This window comes from Borostomias antarcticus (genome assembly GCF_949987555.1).
Source record: "Borostomias antarcticus genome assembly, chromosome: 1".
In the NCBI taxonomy this organism is placed as follows: Eukaryota; Metazoa; Chordata; class Actinopteri; order Stomiiformes; family Stomiidae; genus Borostomias; species Borostomias antarcticus.
In genome coordinates this window covers 29,430,324-29,448,279 of record NC_140234.1, presented here as the reverse complement: position 1 = coordinate 29,448,279, position 17,956 = coordinate 29,430,324, and the positions used below count along the sequence as shown (strand labels likewise).

At 51.9% G+C, this 17,956-nt stretch overlaps 1 protein-coding gene across 1 annotated transcript; it reads left to right on the top strand.

Annotated features, from left to right (window-relative positions):
• Positions 1-71: 71 nt before the first annotated feature.
• Positions 72-17,956, top strand: zc3h4 (zinc finger CCCH-type containing 4). Its single transcript, XM_084446357.1, has 14 exons — positions 72-297; positions 4,380-4,695; positions 4,803-4,910; positions 5,223-5,511; positions 5,613-5,806; positions 6,140-6,233; positions 6,707-6,843; positions 8,168-8,272; positions 8,377-8,488; positions 8,695-8,804; positions 9,154-9,605; positions 10,171-10,499; positions 10,707-10,961; positions 15,135-17,956. Exons 1-14 carry the CDS (start codon positions 215-217, stop codon positions 16,859-16,861), a joined length of 4,311 nt encoding a protein of 1,436 aa, XP_084302483.1. The 5' UTR covers positions 72-214; the 3' UTR covers positions 16,862-17,956.

The window sequence follows — 17,956 nt, the reverse complement described above, 5'->3', positions numbered from 1 at the left end:
GAGCTGTCATTTCACAGCGCAACTGTAGGACGGAGAACCTCAGGACTCATATTCAACATATTTCTCTTACAACTGTTAGTTGGGAATTGACTACTATGAACTGAAACTCTTCCTAAAACCAAATAACCAGTAGATCCAAGTGAAGTGACGCATAAGCCAGTAGAATCCAGTGTCGAGTTGTAATTTTTTGCACCTCAATGTGTAGCTAGAGGAAATGGCTGTGGAAAGCATGACTGTCCATCCAAACTCCCCAACAACAACCAACCACGAACACAACAGCCTTCTCACTGATGAAAGGTCGAGTAATTCTACAATCATATTTCTACCAAACTATTTATTTGTCCTGTGCTTTTTAGATATAAGCACAGGGGTTCTTTTTCCTTTTTTCTTTCAAAGGGATTAAAGTCGACTTTTTCTGGGGAACAAGTACAGAGGTAACGAACGCCATGTTGAACCGATGCTCAACGCAAAGTGGAAAGTCAAACATGAACCTGGAATAATATTATAACAGCGATTTGTCCACGAAGAAAAGTGACCATAAGGTCTAACTGTTCCAGCAAAGTTGCACCATCTAAAGAAGAGGCTATGAAGTGCTTGCTAGCTAATTGTCCACCACTGTCTACTATTCACCAGCTAATCATTAATTTCATTAATATAAATGAAAACCTCTGAATGCCAATTAACAGCAGATGTTGTAAACTGTAATTTCCCCAGCTAGCCGAGAAAAAGGACAATCAGCTAGCAAGCTAATCTTAGCCAACTAGCTAGGCTACTTCTTGGCTAGCCGTGCCCGCCTATTCATTATCTTCGACAAATTATTCAATTTTCCCACCGAGTAATCGACTTATAGGTATATTCAAGTCTGGGTAACTATTACACAGAAAATAGCCTGCTTAATTGCCCGTGAGACATCGTGAAAGTTATATTTTATTAGGACCCAGCTAACTAGCAAGCTAGCTAGGGAAGTTAGCTAACATTAGCTAGCTACGCAGTAAACAATTTTTTAGTCATGGTGGGGTGGGGGAGGTGACTGCTAGCTAGCTAACTCGCCTAGTCTAGTTTACTCAGCTAGTTTGCCGAGCAATCTCGACAAATTCTGCGTCATTAGCTAACACTGTTGTAGACTTGGTAACCGCCCATAGTTTTAATCTCTTTGAAACTTTTATTACATTTTCTCTCCCTCAATGGACTAACATGCAACAACGGGGGGAGGGGGTTCTTGAACTTGACAGGGTCCATATTTGGAGACTTGTGCACACTACTATGTACCTACCTAATGCATTTTCCTTATTGAATGCATAATCGTTTATTATTTTTGTCAACTGCCTTGTGTCTTCATAATTGTGTTAACCCCTCTCCTCCCCCTAGCAGGACAGATGAGTCAGCCATCTTAGGTTGTTGTCCCAAACGCCCACCAAGTCCCAGAACTCTGTTGAACGTTTGCAAAGCATTCCAGAAGTAAAAAGTGAAGTCAAACACAAATGCCCCACTTCTATCTAACTCCCTGCCTGCCATGTATGTCTGCTGCTACCCCCTATATCCAGTTAACCTCACTTCACAAACACCCATTAGTAGGGGTCTATATCCCAATAGCTGGGAAATGGTAACACCATTGAGTGCCAAAATATGATGAGAGCATCTTACTGTAAGTACTGCACATATTTTTGATGTCGGCCCATGTTTTTTAGGACTTCATCTTAATAGAACATTGCCTATTTGTTATCCTTCTGAAAGCATTTGAGATCAGCGCTGTAAATACGTAATTATGCATGAGTTATATTAATATAAGGTATTTGATTCTACAGTTGAGTGAAATTGTTGAATGAAGTGAGCTCTCACATCCCCTAACTACTGGAGCGTTGATTGGGTGTGTCCAGTCAGTGCATGAGGAAATCAAGCTGAACACTGTTGAACGTGTAGGGGTACTGTGTTGTCTGTAGGAGACGTCATCAGAGCCCACTGTACCGAGTAGCCTACCGTGCTATCAATTTTATTATATAAGCTGTAGGCCTATTTGCCAGCAGTTGTGTGGGATTGTTAGTACAATACAATAGATAATACTTTAACAAGTGAAAGGTGAACAACAAGTGAATTCATAAATTCCCTAACTTTGTTGACAAAGTAGGCCTACATCACATTACTTTAAGCTGGTGTGTGCGACATTCACCACGACTCCTCCAAGCTCGGTAAACATGTCTGGAGACGGCTAGGCTCGTGGCCCCAGAGACGCCTCTCTGATGCACAGTATGGCTGGAATCTGGCCTGTGGAAAATCTTCAGGGGCCCTGTATCATGTCCTCAGTCCAGCCAGGGTTCATATGAACCGAATCATCCATGATCGGATGGGATAAGTAGATGAGGATGATACTGCTAGACAACGGTTCTTACAGTTACTTCCCAGTTTGGGAACTTTAAAATGTGTAGCCGAGTACTGGAATGAGGAACTGATTAGTACTGATAAGTTACTGTAAGGACAGGTGATTACAAGCATTTTAATGTACCTGTACCCATACTTGTTACACGTGGCAAATCAACTTTCTATTCTAATGTGGCAGGGTGGTAGGAGGGAAGAAGAGCAGCAGTCAGCTGCAGCGTCAGTACACGCTTTAGTTTTCACAGCTTATTCCCACTCCCCCACGCTCTGTCTGCCTGCCCGCCCGTCTGTCTGTCTATCTGCCCCCCCGTCTGTCTGTCTGTCTCTGCCCCTCCCGCCCGTCTATCTGTCTGTCTGCCCGCCTGTCTGTCTGTCTGCCCACCTGTCCGTCTGTCTGTCTGCCCCCCCGTCTGTCTCTGCCCGCCCGTCTGTCTGTCTGTCTGCCCGTCCGTCTGTCTGCCCGTCTGTCTGTCCGTCTGTCTGTCTGCCCGTCTGTCTGCCCGCCCGCCCGTCTGTCCGGCCATAGAAGCCCACTCCTCTCACCATGAAAGGCCTTCTTGTGTGTGGTGAAGGACCTGTGTATGTGTGTGTGTGTGTGTGTGTGTGAGTGAGTGTGTGTGTGTGTTTGTGTGGTGAAAGACCTGTGTGTGTGTGTGTGTGTGTGTGGTGAAAGACCTGTGTGTGCGTCTGCCGTGGTCCTGGTGGGGCTAGATATTGCAGGTTAGCGTAGTTGTACTACTGTACTGTTTTGTGGGCTAGCGTAGTTGTACTACTGTACTGTTTTGTGGCGCACACAGGCTGTGAAAGAGCAGTATTCTACAGTGTGCCTGTTGTCTCTGGCCATCTGTGCTGAATAGCCCATAGTAAGGATCAGTTTGCATGGTCTCCGAGTCACCTACTGTTATCTAGCGAACTGGTGGTTTTGTCGGGCTTGGATAAGCAGTTTATTTCTGTCAAAGGAAGCCAGGCCTTGTTTGCTTGCAGAGGATGTGGTTTGGTGTGCACCAAGTGAGTTAGAGGTTGTTTGTTTAGCTAGTATGTGCCAGTAATGGCCGCATGTCTTCCAAGAAACACTTCATGCCCATAGTTCTATTAGGCTCTCTTGTTTTGATTGACTCTGACCCTGGATCTCAGTACTGCTTATTAATGTGGGTCTTACCAAACCCTCACAGTGTGTGCCTTTCTCCCTCAGTTGGTCTCTCTCCTCCCTTCTATCTATTGCTCTCTCTCTCCTCTGCTCGCTTTCTCCTTCTACCTCTGTTACATAGAACCCCCCCCTGCCTCTGAAACCCCTGTCCCAGCCCCTCAACTATCTGTTACTGGTCACTTGTACAGCTGAGTAGCAGGGGAGCGTCCATTGACCTGGTCCCCTGTTGAAACAGCAGAGTATCGGCCCAACCAGCCTCCCTGGAGGTCACCCAGAGATCCAGCCAGTCATGTAATATCATCTTACACAATCTACAAACAACTCACAGCAACCCACTGCCCTAGGCTGTTATATCACACATCCGGGTGATGTCCAGTGTGTTGGAAGTTGGCGGAGTTAAGGGTTTTTTGGTTGAGTAATGGTGGTTAATGTTTAACCCCGTGCTTAAGAATATGTACAAACCCAGCTGTGTTTCAGACGGGGTCAAAGGGGTGCACCCAGCTGAGCTGACCCCGAGGTGTCACAACGTCACAAAATCACTCCACTCTATAAAATTCTAGGCCTGGTAAAGTATGTCCCTGTGAGACACCATAGGGAGGGGGTTCTCTGAAATAGAAATGATCCCACTTTAACTGCCGGTGTCAGCCACCTGAACCATGACTCATTCAATCCTCTCGACTGCTCCCCAGGAAAAGTGCTCTGATTATCTTTAATGATTTCCAATCTTAACGTTTCTCAATGCAATAAAGCTGTCCAAGGAGCCTGGGGTGGAGAGCTACAGCCCGTGTTTATATATAATGTGGATGGGGTCAATGTACTGATGTGTTGTTGTGCGGATGTCGTGTTGGTCTGTCTGCAGGCGCGAGGAGGGCGAGCTGGAGGAGGGCGAGCTGGAGGACGATGGGGGGGAGGTAGAGGAGGAGGAGCCCAGCGCAGGAGGAGCAGCAGCAGTAGCAGCTGCAGCAGGAGGAGGAGGAGAGGAGGAGGGTGGCGCGGCCCCGGGCGGGGGAGGAGACGAGCCGCCGGCCCCGGAGAAACGGCGGCGGAGCAGGGAGCGCCACGCCAGCGCGTCGGACGACGACAAGGCCCACCGCCGCAAGAGGAAGAGGAAGAAAGAGCGGGAGCGCGAGAAGGAGAAGAGGAGGGCCAAGAAGAGACGCAAATCCAAACACAAAGTCAGCGTTTGTGCTCGCTCTACAACTCAGACTGGAGATGCCCTGTCATTCCTCTCTTGAGATGTCCTTGTGATAAATGGCTCACTCTCCCTCTCTCTGTGTTCCAGCGCCATGCGTCGTCCAGTGACGACCACTCCGACTTCAGTGATGACTCAGACTACAGCCCTAGTGAGAAGAGGAAGTACAGGGAGTACAGCCCTCAGTACCCTCCCTCGGTAAGCCCCCCTGTGGAAGAGCCCCCCTGTGGATTCGCCTTGCAACATATTTACCCCCTAGTGTATTTGCTACCACACTTTGTCTATTTGTTATAGTGGAATGTGAGTGAATATGCTGCTTATTTATGCTGTCATTATACCCCTGTGATGAGACCAAACTAATTTACAACCATGGGTTGGACAATAAAGTTGTTTCATATGGCCTTCAAACATTACTGTCAACGTCCAGTCTTTCAGTCATTTCTGAAATGGCAAATGTTTGCTACACTACTGTCCTTGTGGAAAATTAACTATTTTTCACTTCAACCCCAGTCTCATAGTGGCTACCCGCCCCCCCCCACCTCGGGTCACGGGGGGCCCATGCCCAAAAAGGGTGGCGGCAGCTACATGAAGATGGAGAAGCAAGGGGGCTACGGGGGGTACGACGACTACGAAGAGGACAACTTCGAAGCAGAGGAGGACGAGGACATGGTCGATGAAGACTACGACGACTTCGCCAAGGAGCTCAACCAGTACCGCAAGGCCAAGGAGGGCGGGGGTGGGGGCGGAGGGGAGCGAGCCAACAACCGCGGGGGCCGAGGTAGCAAAACAGGGGCCAGAGGTGATTGGACGGCCCTTACTAGTCTTGTTACCGGGCGGAGGTGGAGGGGCTGCTGATTCAAAGTGCTGACCGTCTTGTCCCTGCTTCTCTCTTCTCCGTAGGGGGCAAAGGTCGCATGAAGAACCAGAGAGGGCGTGGCCGAGGCGGTATGAGAGGGGGGAGAGGTGGGAGAGGTCGAGGGAGAGGAGGAGGAGGAGGAAGAGGAGGAGGAGGAGGAGGAGGAGGAGGAGGAGGAGGGAAGATGGGAGGAGAGAATGATGATGGAGAAGGGATGTACGGAGGAGACGACATGGAGGTGAGTTATAGACACAACCACAAACCTCCTACCACACAGACTACTACTAGAGTTATAGACACAACCACAAACCTCCTACCACACAGACTACTACTAGAGTTATAGACACAACCACAAACCTCCTACCACACAGACTACTACTAGAGTTATAGACACAGCCACAGACCTCCAACCACGCATCTATGAAGCACGTCTATACACTCTGTCACTCTTTTGAAACATAGTGTCAGTATTAAACTCATCTCACTACGTGTGATCCCACCTTTTCTTCTACCCATTAGTGTTACTGGTTAAATGTCGCCAATCTGGTTTGCTAATGGTGTGTTACAGCATTACGGAGATGACGATTATGACAACATGGGAGATGATGACTATGACGACTACAAAGACGTCAACCAGTTCAGGAAGGTCAAAGACAGAGGACGAGGTGAGCTGACTGATGAGTGAGGTCGACCAGGAGCTGGCCTCCTCCCTGCCCCCGGCCTCTCCCGTAGCTCAACATACAAACAAGTGCCTTTCTTGTTCAGTTGGGGCTGCTGTACCTCGGGAGGAAGACCGGGTCGTCTAATGATCGTAGGGTCGGCGGTTCGAATCCCGGCTCCTCCTGATGTCGAAGTGTCCTTGGGAAAGATACTGAACCCCAAATTGCTCCCAGTGAGCAGGCTAGCGCCTTAGGTGGCAGCTGCCGCCATTGGTGTGTGAATGGGTGTGAATGGGTGAATTCATTGTTAAGAGCTTTGGATAAAAGCGCTATATAAGTGCAGTCCATTTACCATTTACCAGTTGTACCTGCTGCTCAGTGATTACTAACCCTCTATCTTTCTCCTCTACTCTCTCCATTCCCCTCTTTTCTCCTCTCCCTCTCTTCCACCTCCACCTCTCTCTTCCCTGCTCCCTCAGGTGGTAAAGGCGGTCGAGGGCGGGGCCGAGGGAAGGGTGGGCGTGGCATGAACCGGGGCAGGGGTCGAAATCGGGGGCGTGGCCGAGGAGGAGACCAGGGTCACGATGAGGACAACAATGGAGACATGGAGATGGGGGTGAGCAGAGCAGCAGAGAACAGCCCTACCACGCTGGTCTAGGATCAGACCTCGCACCTCAGATCCTCACTTAACAGCCCTACATGCTGGTCTAGGATCAGACCTCGCACCTCAGATCCTCACTTAACAGCCCTACATGCTGGTCTAGGATCAGACCTCGCACCTCAGATCCTCACTTAACAGCCCTACATGCTGGTCAAGGATTAGACCTCGCAGCTCAGATCCTTACTTAAGAGTCCTACATGCTGGTCTAGGATCAGACCTCGCACCTCAGATCCTCACTTAACAGCCCTACATGCTGGTCTAGGATCGCGGTCTAGGAATGAGGGAAACCTGTTCAGTGGTTTTATTTTACCAGTAAATTCCGCTAGATGGCAAGATAAGAGACTTGTTTACAAACGAATGGGCAGAGCCATATAAGGCACGGGGGGGCGGAGCAAGAGCACAGGGCGCTATTGACGGCACAGGCAGAAACGCAGGAATAACAACAGCCAGGCCACCTGGTAGGGATGAGTCATCGAGTCAGGTAGGGATGAGTCATCGAGTCAGGTAGGGATGAGTCATTGAAGTAGGACGCTATTAGGACGCTATGGCTCAGTGAAACAATCTGATATCGGGTGGTTTTAATTAGTTTTGACAATATAAATAAATTCAATGATTACAGTTTTCAACTGTCGGAGAGAACAACAGCACAAGTGATAACAACTGACCTCTGACCCGCAGATTCACCCTGGTCCTAACCTAGAAAACCCACTTCTAACTGACCTCCAACCAGCAGATTCACCCTGGTCCTAACCTAGAAAACCCACTTCTAACTGACCTCCAACCAGCAGATTCACCCTGGTCCTAACCTAGAAAACCCACTTCTAACTGACCTCCAACCAGCAGATTCACCCTGGTCCTAACCTAGAAAACCCACTTCTAACTGCAGTGTAGCTGGATACTTTATTGACTAGAAGCCTCAACATTCATCCAGTGTGTTGGTAGGGGGTTTGGCACAACCCAGAGATAACGGCCTGCTGCTTATCTTATCTGCTGTGAGCCTGGTAGGTCTGTCTGACCTGTCTGTCTGACCTGTCTGTCTGACCTGTCTGTCTGACCTGTCTGTTTGTCTGTCTGTCTGTCTGACCTGTCTGTCTGTCTGACTGACCTGTCTGTCTGTTTGTCTATCTATCTGACCTGTCTGTCCTGTCTGACCTGTCTGTCTGTCTATCTGACCTGTCTGTCCTGTCCTGTCTGTCTGTCTGTCTGTCTGTCTGACCTGTCTGTCTGTCTGTCTGTCTGTCTCACGCCGCCTGTCTCTGTCGGTCTGTCTGCTGTGCAGGATGGAGGAGGAGGAGGAGGACCCAGGAGGAACGACCATGACAAGCACCAGGACAAGAAGGGAAAGGCCATCTGCAAGTACTACATTGAGGGCCGCTGCACCTGGGTAAGTACACCGACACGACGACAACCCCTGCACCCAGATGGGAGAGACTTCCTGTATGTGCCCTAGACTTCACTGGTCTCTCTCTCTCGTTTTGATCTTTCCAGGGGGATCACTGCAACTTCAGCCATGACATTGAGCTGCCCAAGAAGAAAGAGCTTTGCAAGTTCTACATCACTGGCTTCTGCGCGCGGGCTGAGAACTGCCCCTACATGCATGATATCCTTTGATGCTCCGCTGTCACCTCTACGGCGTCTCACAGGGACATACTGTGCCAGACACTGAGATGTGTCTTCAGCTAACGCTACAGCTAACGCGTAAAGAAGCCTCAGGTTGTAGGCTATATAGACTTAGTGTTGTGCTCCTCCTAAGATAACTCAGTCGTATGTCTAGAGACCCTGTGTTGGTTCCTTGACTGGTGGTACGTGATTTCCCCTGCAAGCTCTTCCACACCACGGGGAACTGCGTCAACGGAGACGAGTGCATGTTCTCTCACGAGGCGCTCACTGACGACACACAGGAGCTTCTCAACAAGGTGAGGCCTCCTGTCTCTCTCTCTCTCTCTATCCCTCTCTCTCTCTCTCTCTATCCCTCTCTCTCTCCCTCTCTATCTCTATCCCTCTCTCTCTCTCTCTATCCCTCTCTCTCTATCCCTCTCTCTCTCTCTCTCTCTCTCCCTCTCTATCCCTCTCTATCCCCCCCTCTCCCTCTCTATCCCTCTCTCTCTTTCTCTCGATGTCTCTTTTCTCCATGCTTTTCTCCCATACTGTACTTTGTGTCTCACCGTTAAGCAGTTACAGCTCTCTTATCTTCTCTCTTTCTCTATCCCCCTCTTTGTCTTTCTTCCTCTTCCTCTCTCTCTCTCTCTCTCTTCCTCTCTGCAGATGCTGGCGGAGGACGCCGAGGCGGGAGCGGAGGACGAGAAGGAGGTGGAAGAGCTGAAGAAGCAGGGGATCAACCCCCTCCCCAAGCCCCCTCCCGGGGTGGGGCTCCTCCCCACCCCTCCGAGACCGGGCCCACCTGACAACTCCGGCCCCGGGGACTTCGGGCCCTCCGGGGGAGACTTTGGCCCCCCGGGACCCCTCCAGGGTGGCCCCATGCCCCCCAACGGCCCCCCGGGCCCAGGCCCCATCTCCAGTCCCGGACCCTGCCCCGGTCCCCCTCCGCCCTGCCAGGATGGCGGTGGACCGTACCAGGGGCCCCCGAACCTTAACGGCCCCCCGCCCCCCATGGGCCCCCCACCTCCTTGTGGGGGCGGCGGAGGGAAGAAGATCCCCTCCCTGTTTGAGATCAAGGTGCAGCCCACCGGACAGCTGGCTCAGAAGCTGGCCGTCAGGTAAGCCTGGGAGATATTCTGTGTGTGTGCGTGTGTGTGTGTGTGTGTTTGTATTAATGTGTGTGTGTGGAATGTAGGAAATTTCTGTGTGTAGATTGTAGGAATATGATAACTCCAGATGGACATCGTCTATAGACCCTTTCAAATTAATCTTCGGTCTCTAGAGCAACGACTTGGTCCAAGTAAACTTCCGGTGTGTCAGCTGATGCAGCAAACAAACCAAAAAATCGGCAATAATAGTCAAGCGCTAGCAAGTCGCATAGCAAAATGTCCAAATTAACTTCGAGACCTTGTTGTTTGGTGGTAGGATTTACATATCTTGACTGTTCGGCCTTTGGAAGGCTCAAGAAATAGCTGCTTGTCGTTTTTAACATTAGCTAGCTAGTTAGTTACCTCCGCTAACGTTCGCTAACTGGTTGTCGTCACAGCAGACCGGATGTTGGGGCAGACCAAAGTGGTGTTACTGTTTGGAATGTGAATGTTCCATGAAAGGGTCTGTAGTAGAACTGTAAGGGTTGCTCTCAGACTGGGCTTGCTGACCTCCAGACTCTCTGTCCCTCCCCAGGAGTCAAACCCCAGGCTCCACCCAGGCTCAGGCCGGCGCCCCCGGACCCCAGGGGGCCCCCGGTGGCCCCCCACCCCGCTTCCCCGGGCCCCCACCTCCAGGGCACCCTGGCATGATGTCCCCTGACATGCAGAACATGGGGCCGGGCATGAACCAGTGCCCCCCGCCCATGGGCCCCGGACCCCCCATGATGCCAGGCTTCGGCCAAGGTGACGGGCCGCCCCTCGGGGGCATGATGCCGCCCGGACCTGGCGGCCCCGGGGGGAACTTCTTTGACAGCTTCTTCAACCAGCAGCAGGGCATGAAGATGGAGGGGGTGCTGGAGGAAGGTGAGCAACGGAACAAGACGTAATCAGCACAGATGAACAGAATAGAGAATAGAATAGATCACAGAATAGAGAATAGAATAGAAAAGAGTGTATCATATAGGCAAGGTGTCCAATTGTGTTGTCAGGATCTGGTTTAAATGGTTGAATTGGATAGCAGATGAACTATAGCCGACTGAATGACTCATCCACTTCCTGTTCCCGTCTCAGGCGATGACTTCCAGGGCTTCGGAGGGATGGATGACAAGCGGGCCGGGGGGAACTTCAGCGACCCGTCGTCCGGCTCCATGGGCGGGCCCGATGGTCCAGCCAACGGCGGCTCAGCCAATCAGCAGCCAGGGATGGGCGTGCCCGACTTCCTGCCCCCGGCCCAGAGGGTTCTGTTCATGAGGATCCAGCAGAAGCAGCAGGAGGAGGAGGAGAGACGCAGGCTGGCCGAGGGGGCCGGGGAGAGAGACACGGAAGGTACCAGACTCACACACACACACACTCACACACACATATACACACACACACATATGTACACACACAAACACATATACATACTATACACGCATATACACACACATATACACACACACACATGCATATACAGTAGGACCCCACTTATCCGAACCCAACGGGACCGAAGATCGTTCGTATCTCTGAAATGTCTGGATGACTGAAACTTATGTTAAAATGCACCAAATTCAATAAGTGGTATACTTGTTTCATATACTCATAATAGACCAATAAATACCCTTAATTACTTGTGAAAATGCATCAAAATTGCAATCAAATACCCAACTAAACTCATATAGCCTAGCCTATAATAGACCTACAGTAGCCTATAATAAAATAACCGAATTTCCACTTGAGTGCGTGCTTTGATCAAATACAGTACTTTATTCTCAAATGAGGCCTATACGCTGCATCGATAGGCTACTGTATTCGCAGAACAAAATGGTATAGCCTAAAAACAACCCAACATTAGAACAATTAGAGCAAATGATAATAAATAAATAAATAAATGAAATGACAGACAAGTTGTCGTGTCTTAGGCTATTGTAGCCTAAAAGAAAGTCTCTAAAACAACCGATGTAGGCTAACGTGGCCTCGGCTGTAGGCTATTATTTAACAAATACAGTAGGCCTAGTAGGCTTATCTACATGCTTAGAACACATCTGTGTTCCTGAAGTCCATTAACTGGGAACGAAAAATGACTCGATGCTGCTTCAGGTTGCTGACGCGCTTTCTGGCTACCAAGGAATGCAGCTCTCGCGCAGCAGACTCGTTTGCGTTTTGCGCTCGTCATTAGAAGAAATGAAACGTGACAGTAGGCTACAGCCTACAGGCAACATGTAGGTCTACATACAGTTCTGTTTTTATTCACAGTAGGATACAATACTGTAATGAAAATCCCACCAGTAACCAGATAGCAGGCTAAAACAAAAAAAAAGTTTTTTAAGCCTGTCCGGTAGACCGGGAGGTTCGGATCTCTGAAGTTCGGATGAGTGGGGTCCTACTGTACATGCACGCACACATACACACACATACACGCACACACACAGACACATACATACACACACACACACATACATATACACGCACACACACACACACACACACACAAATATACACACACACAAACACACACACACATGAACATACTGGGTTAACAGAAAAGACTGCAAAAACATACAGATACCGGCTCAATAGATATTTTTTCAGGTCCATGCCAAGCGTGACAACAGAAGCACTTCTCAAAGTCCAGCACACACACCAGAGGAACTTGGCCGACCACCTCATGCATAAATTCTACACAGACAAAAACAAACTCTCCTCAGCCTCATAGTGTAAACACTGCCAATGCAAACGCAGAAAGACTGTGCTGCATAGATACAGACGACATATAAACACACCCAGAGAAGTATGCTTAGTGAACACTTGTTTACTTAGCAAGTGTAGAACGGTTGGAAGTTTTACACACCGTGTATCTCATGTGTACTGAGGCTTTGACTGACAGCCCCCAACCGCGTGGTTCCAGTTATTCCTCGCTCTCTTGGAGAAGAACCAGGCCTGTTCTCTCTCTCTCTCTCTCTCTCTCTCTCTCTATCCCCCCCCCTCTCTCTCTCTCTCTCTCTCTCTCTCTATCTCTCTCTCTATCCCTCTCTGTCTCTGGAGAAGAACCAGGCCTATTCTCTCTCTCTCTCTCTCTCTCTCTCTCTCTATCCCTCTCTCTCTCTCTCTCTCTCTCTCTTTCTCTATCTCTCTCTATCCCTCTCTCTCGATCTCTATCCCTCTCTCTCTCTCTCTCTATCCCTCTCTCTCTCATCTCTCCCTCTCTCTCTATCTCTATCCCTCTCTCTCTCTCTCTCGCTATCTCTCTCTATCCCTCTCTCTCTCTATCTCTATCCCTCTCTCTCTCTCTCTCTCTCTATCTCTCTCTATCCCCCTCTCTCTCTATCTCTCTATCCCCCTCTCTCTCTATCTCTCTCTATCCCTCTCTCTCTCTATCTCTATCCCTCTCTCTCTCTCTCTCTATCCCTCTCTCTCTATCTCTATCCCTCTCTCTCTGGAGAAGAACCAGGCCTGTTCTCTCTCTATCTCTCTCTATCCCTCTCTCTCTATCTCTATCCCTCTCTCTCTCTGGAGAAGAACCAGGCCTGTTCTCTCTATCTCTCTCTATCCCTCTATCTCTATCCCTCTCTCTCTCTGGAGAGGAACCAGGCCTGTTCTCTCTCTATCTCTCTCTATCCCTCTATCTCTATCCCTCTCTCTCTCTGGAGAGGAACCAGGCCTGTTCTCTCTCTATCTCTCTCTATCCCTCTATCTCTATCCCTCTCTCTCTCTGGAGAAGAACCAGGCCTGTTCTCTCTATCTCTCTCTATCCCTCTATCTCTATCCCTCTCTCTCTCTGGAGAGGAACCAGGCCTGTTCTCTCTCTATCTCTCTCTATCCCTCTATCTCTATCCCTCTCTCTCTCTGGAGAGGAACCAGGCCTGTTCTCTCTCGATCTCTCTCTATCCCTCTCTCTCTATCCCTCTCTCTCTCTGGAGAGGAACCAGGCCTGTTCTCTCTCTATCTCTCTCTATCCCTCTCTCTCTATCCCTCTCTCTCTCTGGAGAAGAACCAGGCCTGTTCTCTCTATCTCTCTCTATCCCTCTATCTCTATCCCTCTCTCTCTCTCTGGAGAGGAACCAGGCCTGTTCTCTCTCTATCTCTCTCTATCCCTCTCTCTCTATCCCTCTCTCTCTCTGGAGAAGAACCAGGCCTGTTCTCTCTCTATCTCTCTCTATCCCTCTCTCTCTATCCCTCTCTCTCTCTGGAGAGGAACCAGGCCTGTTCTCTCTCTATCTCTCTCTATCCCTCTATCTCTATCCCTCTCTCTCTCTGGAGAGGAACCAGGCCTGTTCTCTCTCTATCCCTCTATCTCTATCCCTCTCTCTCTCTGGAGAGGAACCAGGCCTGTTCTCTCTCTATCCCTCTATCTCTATCCCTCTCTCTCTCTGGAGAGGAACCAGGCCTGTTCTCTCTCTATCTCTATCCCTCTCTCTCTCTGGAGAGGAACCAGGCCTGTTCTCTCTCTATCCCTCTCTCTCTCTGGAGAGGAACCAGGCCTGTTCAGAGACATTCTGTACCGGCCAAAGACTCATATCGTTAGGGACAGTTTCCTGGACGTGGATTTAGTCCAGGCTTTAGTCAGCTGGATATTGTCCGCAGTGTTTCCCCTAGGGTTTTTTTGTAGCTAGCTTACATTACTTATGTAGTTATGTTAAACTCCATTGACTTATGCTAAAAATGTTAGCAATCTAAAAGTCAGTTTTTTGGGGTCTTTCAGGAGGGTTGGGGTGTCCCGTTGGGGGGGGGGGAGGCCGCCCCTCCAAGGCAATGGTAGGGGAAACGCTGGTCCACTTGAAAAGGCAGGAAGCTGTCCCTTTATGTTTTTAACACAGCAGTGTTCTCTCATGTCCAGGGGGAACTGGATCTGTAGGGTCTCTGACTTCTATGGTTGTGTGTGTGTGTGTGTGTGTGTGTGTGTGTTTGTGTGTGTTTGTGTGTTTGTTTGTATGTATGTATGTATGTATGTATGTATGTATGTATGTACATACGTACTTACGTACGTACTTCCTGGTTCTGGTCCAGGAAATGTGGACCATGAGGGCTGACCCTAGCGGTGACCTCGATGTTGAGTAAACATCCTCTAGGCCCCAGTTGCATTATCCTCTCTCCCTGTAATCCTCTCTCCCTGCTCCGTACGTCTTGTCAGTCCTGCACTCTCCCAGTGCAGTGACACGCCACCGCCAGGGGGCGCTGTTGCTGTGTGAGTTATGATGTTGGGAGAGTTGTTCTCAGAACTTTGGGTGTTGTCAGTTGGAGCAAACAGGAGAAAGCATTTCTAAAACAGATATAGTTAGCGGTCTTTGTATTTGTCCTCTGTCTTGCGCTGGTTGGAACATGACAATAAAGTGACTGTTTAGGAAGCTGCATGGCTGTTTTTTTCATTTTTTTCTGCACTTTTCATTGATCACTTTCTTTCTCTGCTTTTTTTTCTCCGTTGTATTTTTTTATCTCCTCTCTCTCACTCCCACCCACCCTCCCTCTCCCTCCCCTCCCTTTCTCTCACTCTCTTTATCCACCTCTCTCTCTCTCTCTCAGGAGACTCGGCTAACTGGTACTCCAGCGACGACGAGGACGGCGGCGGCAGCGTCTCCTCCATCCTGAAGACGCTGCGCCAGCAGAGCCAGGGCCCCGCCAAGGCCGAGGGCCCCCCCAGCGACCCCCGCCTCCAGAAGGGCTCCCCGGCCCCCCACCACCCCCCCGCCCGACCGGCCGACCCCCGTCTGGCCAGGGACCCCCGGCTCGCCCGCTCCTCCGACCCCTCCCAGTCCTCCTCCTCCTCCGAACCCCCCAGCAACCCCGCGGTCGCCCCCACGGACCCCCGCCTGGCTCGCCTGGCCACCGCCGCGCCGCCGGTCGTCCCGAAAGCCGAGCCGCCGCTGGTCTACAAGCCCCCGCCGCTCACGGCGCCGCCCGCCGCCGAGGAGGAGGAGACGGAGAGGGTGCTGAGGGACAAGCCGGTGCCCATCCCCCTGGACCCTCTGATGGGCATGGCCCTGAGGGACCCGCGCTGCCAGCTGCAGCAGTTCAGCCACATCAAGAAGGACATCGTGCTCCACCTGCCACCCTACGCCAAGACCGTGACCTGGAGCCCCGAGGACCTCCTCCCCCTGCCCGCGCCCAAGCAGGACCTCCTCCCCCTCCCGCCCGGCATCCCCCCTGTCGTCTCCGCCCTTGACCCCCGCCTCTCCCGCCCCCAGCAGCACCACCTCCCGCCCGTACCGCCGGCGCCGCCGCCGCTCTCCTCGGAACCCCCCGCGCTGGCGGCCGCGCCCCCCCCTCCCCCCTCCTCCTCCTCCTCCTCCTCCTCCTCTTCTTCCTCCTCTTCGCTGCCCGACTTCGAACTGCTGTCTCGAATTCTCAAGACGGTCAACTCGAGCCCCTCCCCTCCGCTCGTCCCCGCGCCTCCTCCCCCAGCGCTGCTGGGGCTGCCCCCCTCCCTCCCCGCCGACAAGCCGCTGGACCCCCGCATGGCCCGCAAGGCCCCCGCGGACCCCCGCCTCCAGCCCCAGAAGTCCGCCCTGAAGCAGCCGTCGGAGAGCCCCGCCCCCCCTTCTCTCCCCCCTCACCCCGCCCCCGTCGCGGCAACGCCCGGCGCCTCGGCCTCCCCCCCACCCGCCGCCGTCGCCGCCACAACCATCGCCCCCTACGACCCGCGGCTGCTGTCAGCGGGCGGGGCCGGGCGCGGCGTGGGGGCGGGGCTAACGGCGGGCAGCAGCGTGCTGAGCAGCATCAGCCTGTACGACCCCCGGACTAGCAAACCGGCGAGCCCCAGCGGTGGCGGCGGCGGTGGGGGAGGCACCCCCCCCGGCGAGCCCAAGCCCGCGGAGCCGCCGGCGGCCAAGCCCAAGTCCAAGGAGCCGCTATTTGTCCGGAAGTCGGCCCTGGACCAGCCGGAGCACGAGAAGAGCGGCGAGCAGCCCACCGACCGCTACAACAGCTACAACAGGCCACGCCCCAAACCTGCGCCCTCGCCTTCCTCCGCCGCCCAGGGGGGCGCCGCCGCCGGGGCCACCTCGGCCGGGCAGGGCCCACCGGGCGGGGGGGCGGCGTCCGAGCAGGCGGCGCCTGCCGGTGTCCACAACCTCCCGGTGTCCACGCTGTTCACCCTGGTGAAGCAGGCAGGCAAGCCCAGCGGCTCGGGGAGCCCCTTCGGAGGGAACAGCCCCGCCCAGCAGGACGCCGCCGCCAGCGAGCAGGACAAAGCCTCTCTCAAGGACGTTTTCAAGGGCTTCGACCCTACGGCCTCGCCCTTCTGCCAGTGACCCCCCCCCTCCACCCTTGTCCTTTAACCCCTGACCCCCGTCCAGCTGGCTGACCGGTTTTAGATTGACACTGAACTCATCGGTGAGGAAGAGGAGGGAGGCACTGAGGTGCAAATGCCAGACCGCTAGCGAAGACTTTGTGACCCCAGCGGTTGGGTCAGGCACGTGCGCGGTCGGGTCAGGCACGTGCGCGGTCGGGTAAGGCACGTGCGCGGTCGGGTAAGGCACGTGCGCGGTCGGGTAAGGCACGTGCGCGTGGCGCCCCCAGGCCGGTCTGGTGGACACACCCTACCGCAGTGCGGCCGATCAGATTTGATCACAGACTCCAGGGAAGGAGGGGGGGAGGGGGTGGGGGTGAAATTCTCTATTTTAAAAACAAAGCAAGATGTATAAATAAATGTATTCTCTTTACAAGAGTTCATCCCTGCTTGAAAACAACACAACTATAAGAACGGACAACTGGGAGGACAGGTAAAATGTATAAAGTGGTCTGTACTTGGTCAATGATCAGTCTGTTCTCTCTCTCTCTCTCTCTCTCTCTCTCTCTCCTATGCATATGTGTATAAATCTCCTCTCTCAATCTCGCCCCTCTCTATCACCCCTGTCCCCCCTGCCCACTTCTCTTGTTAATCATTGGTTCTTCCAATCGTCCAATCAAAAGACTGGGATAGATGGAACCCATGCACTGCCACGCCCCTCTGTCTGCAAGAGTTATTGAGATATATTAACACCATATAGTTTCAAGTTCAATTTTCAAACTCACTATTTCCGTGGTTTGATTTGAAGTCCTGTTTTGTTTTTAGTTTTTTTTTCTCCACTGTATAATTTCCCATGTTTGTCTGCTGTCAGCTGCCGTCACTAGTTTCCAATCACACCCTATGCCTGACTCAACTGTACTACGGACGGTTTCCTTGCATCTGTCTCTCACGTGTGAAATATGATCATTTTAATTTATTTTTTTATACTTATATATATATATAAGATACCTGCCTCCCCTTACCTTTTGTGACATGACAGTTTAATCATTTTATATTCTAGATGAATGTTATTTCCTTGCCTGACAGGCAGTCTGTGACCGTGGACTGAGGAGAAAGA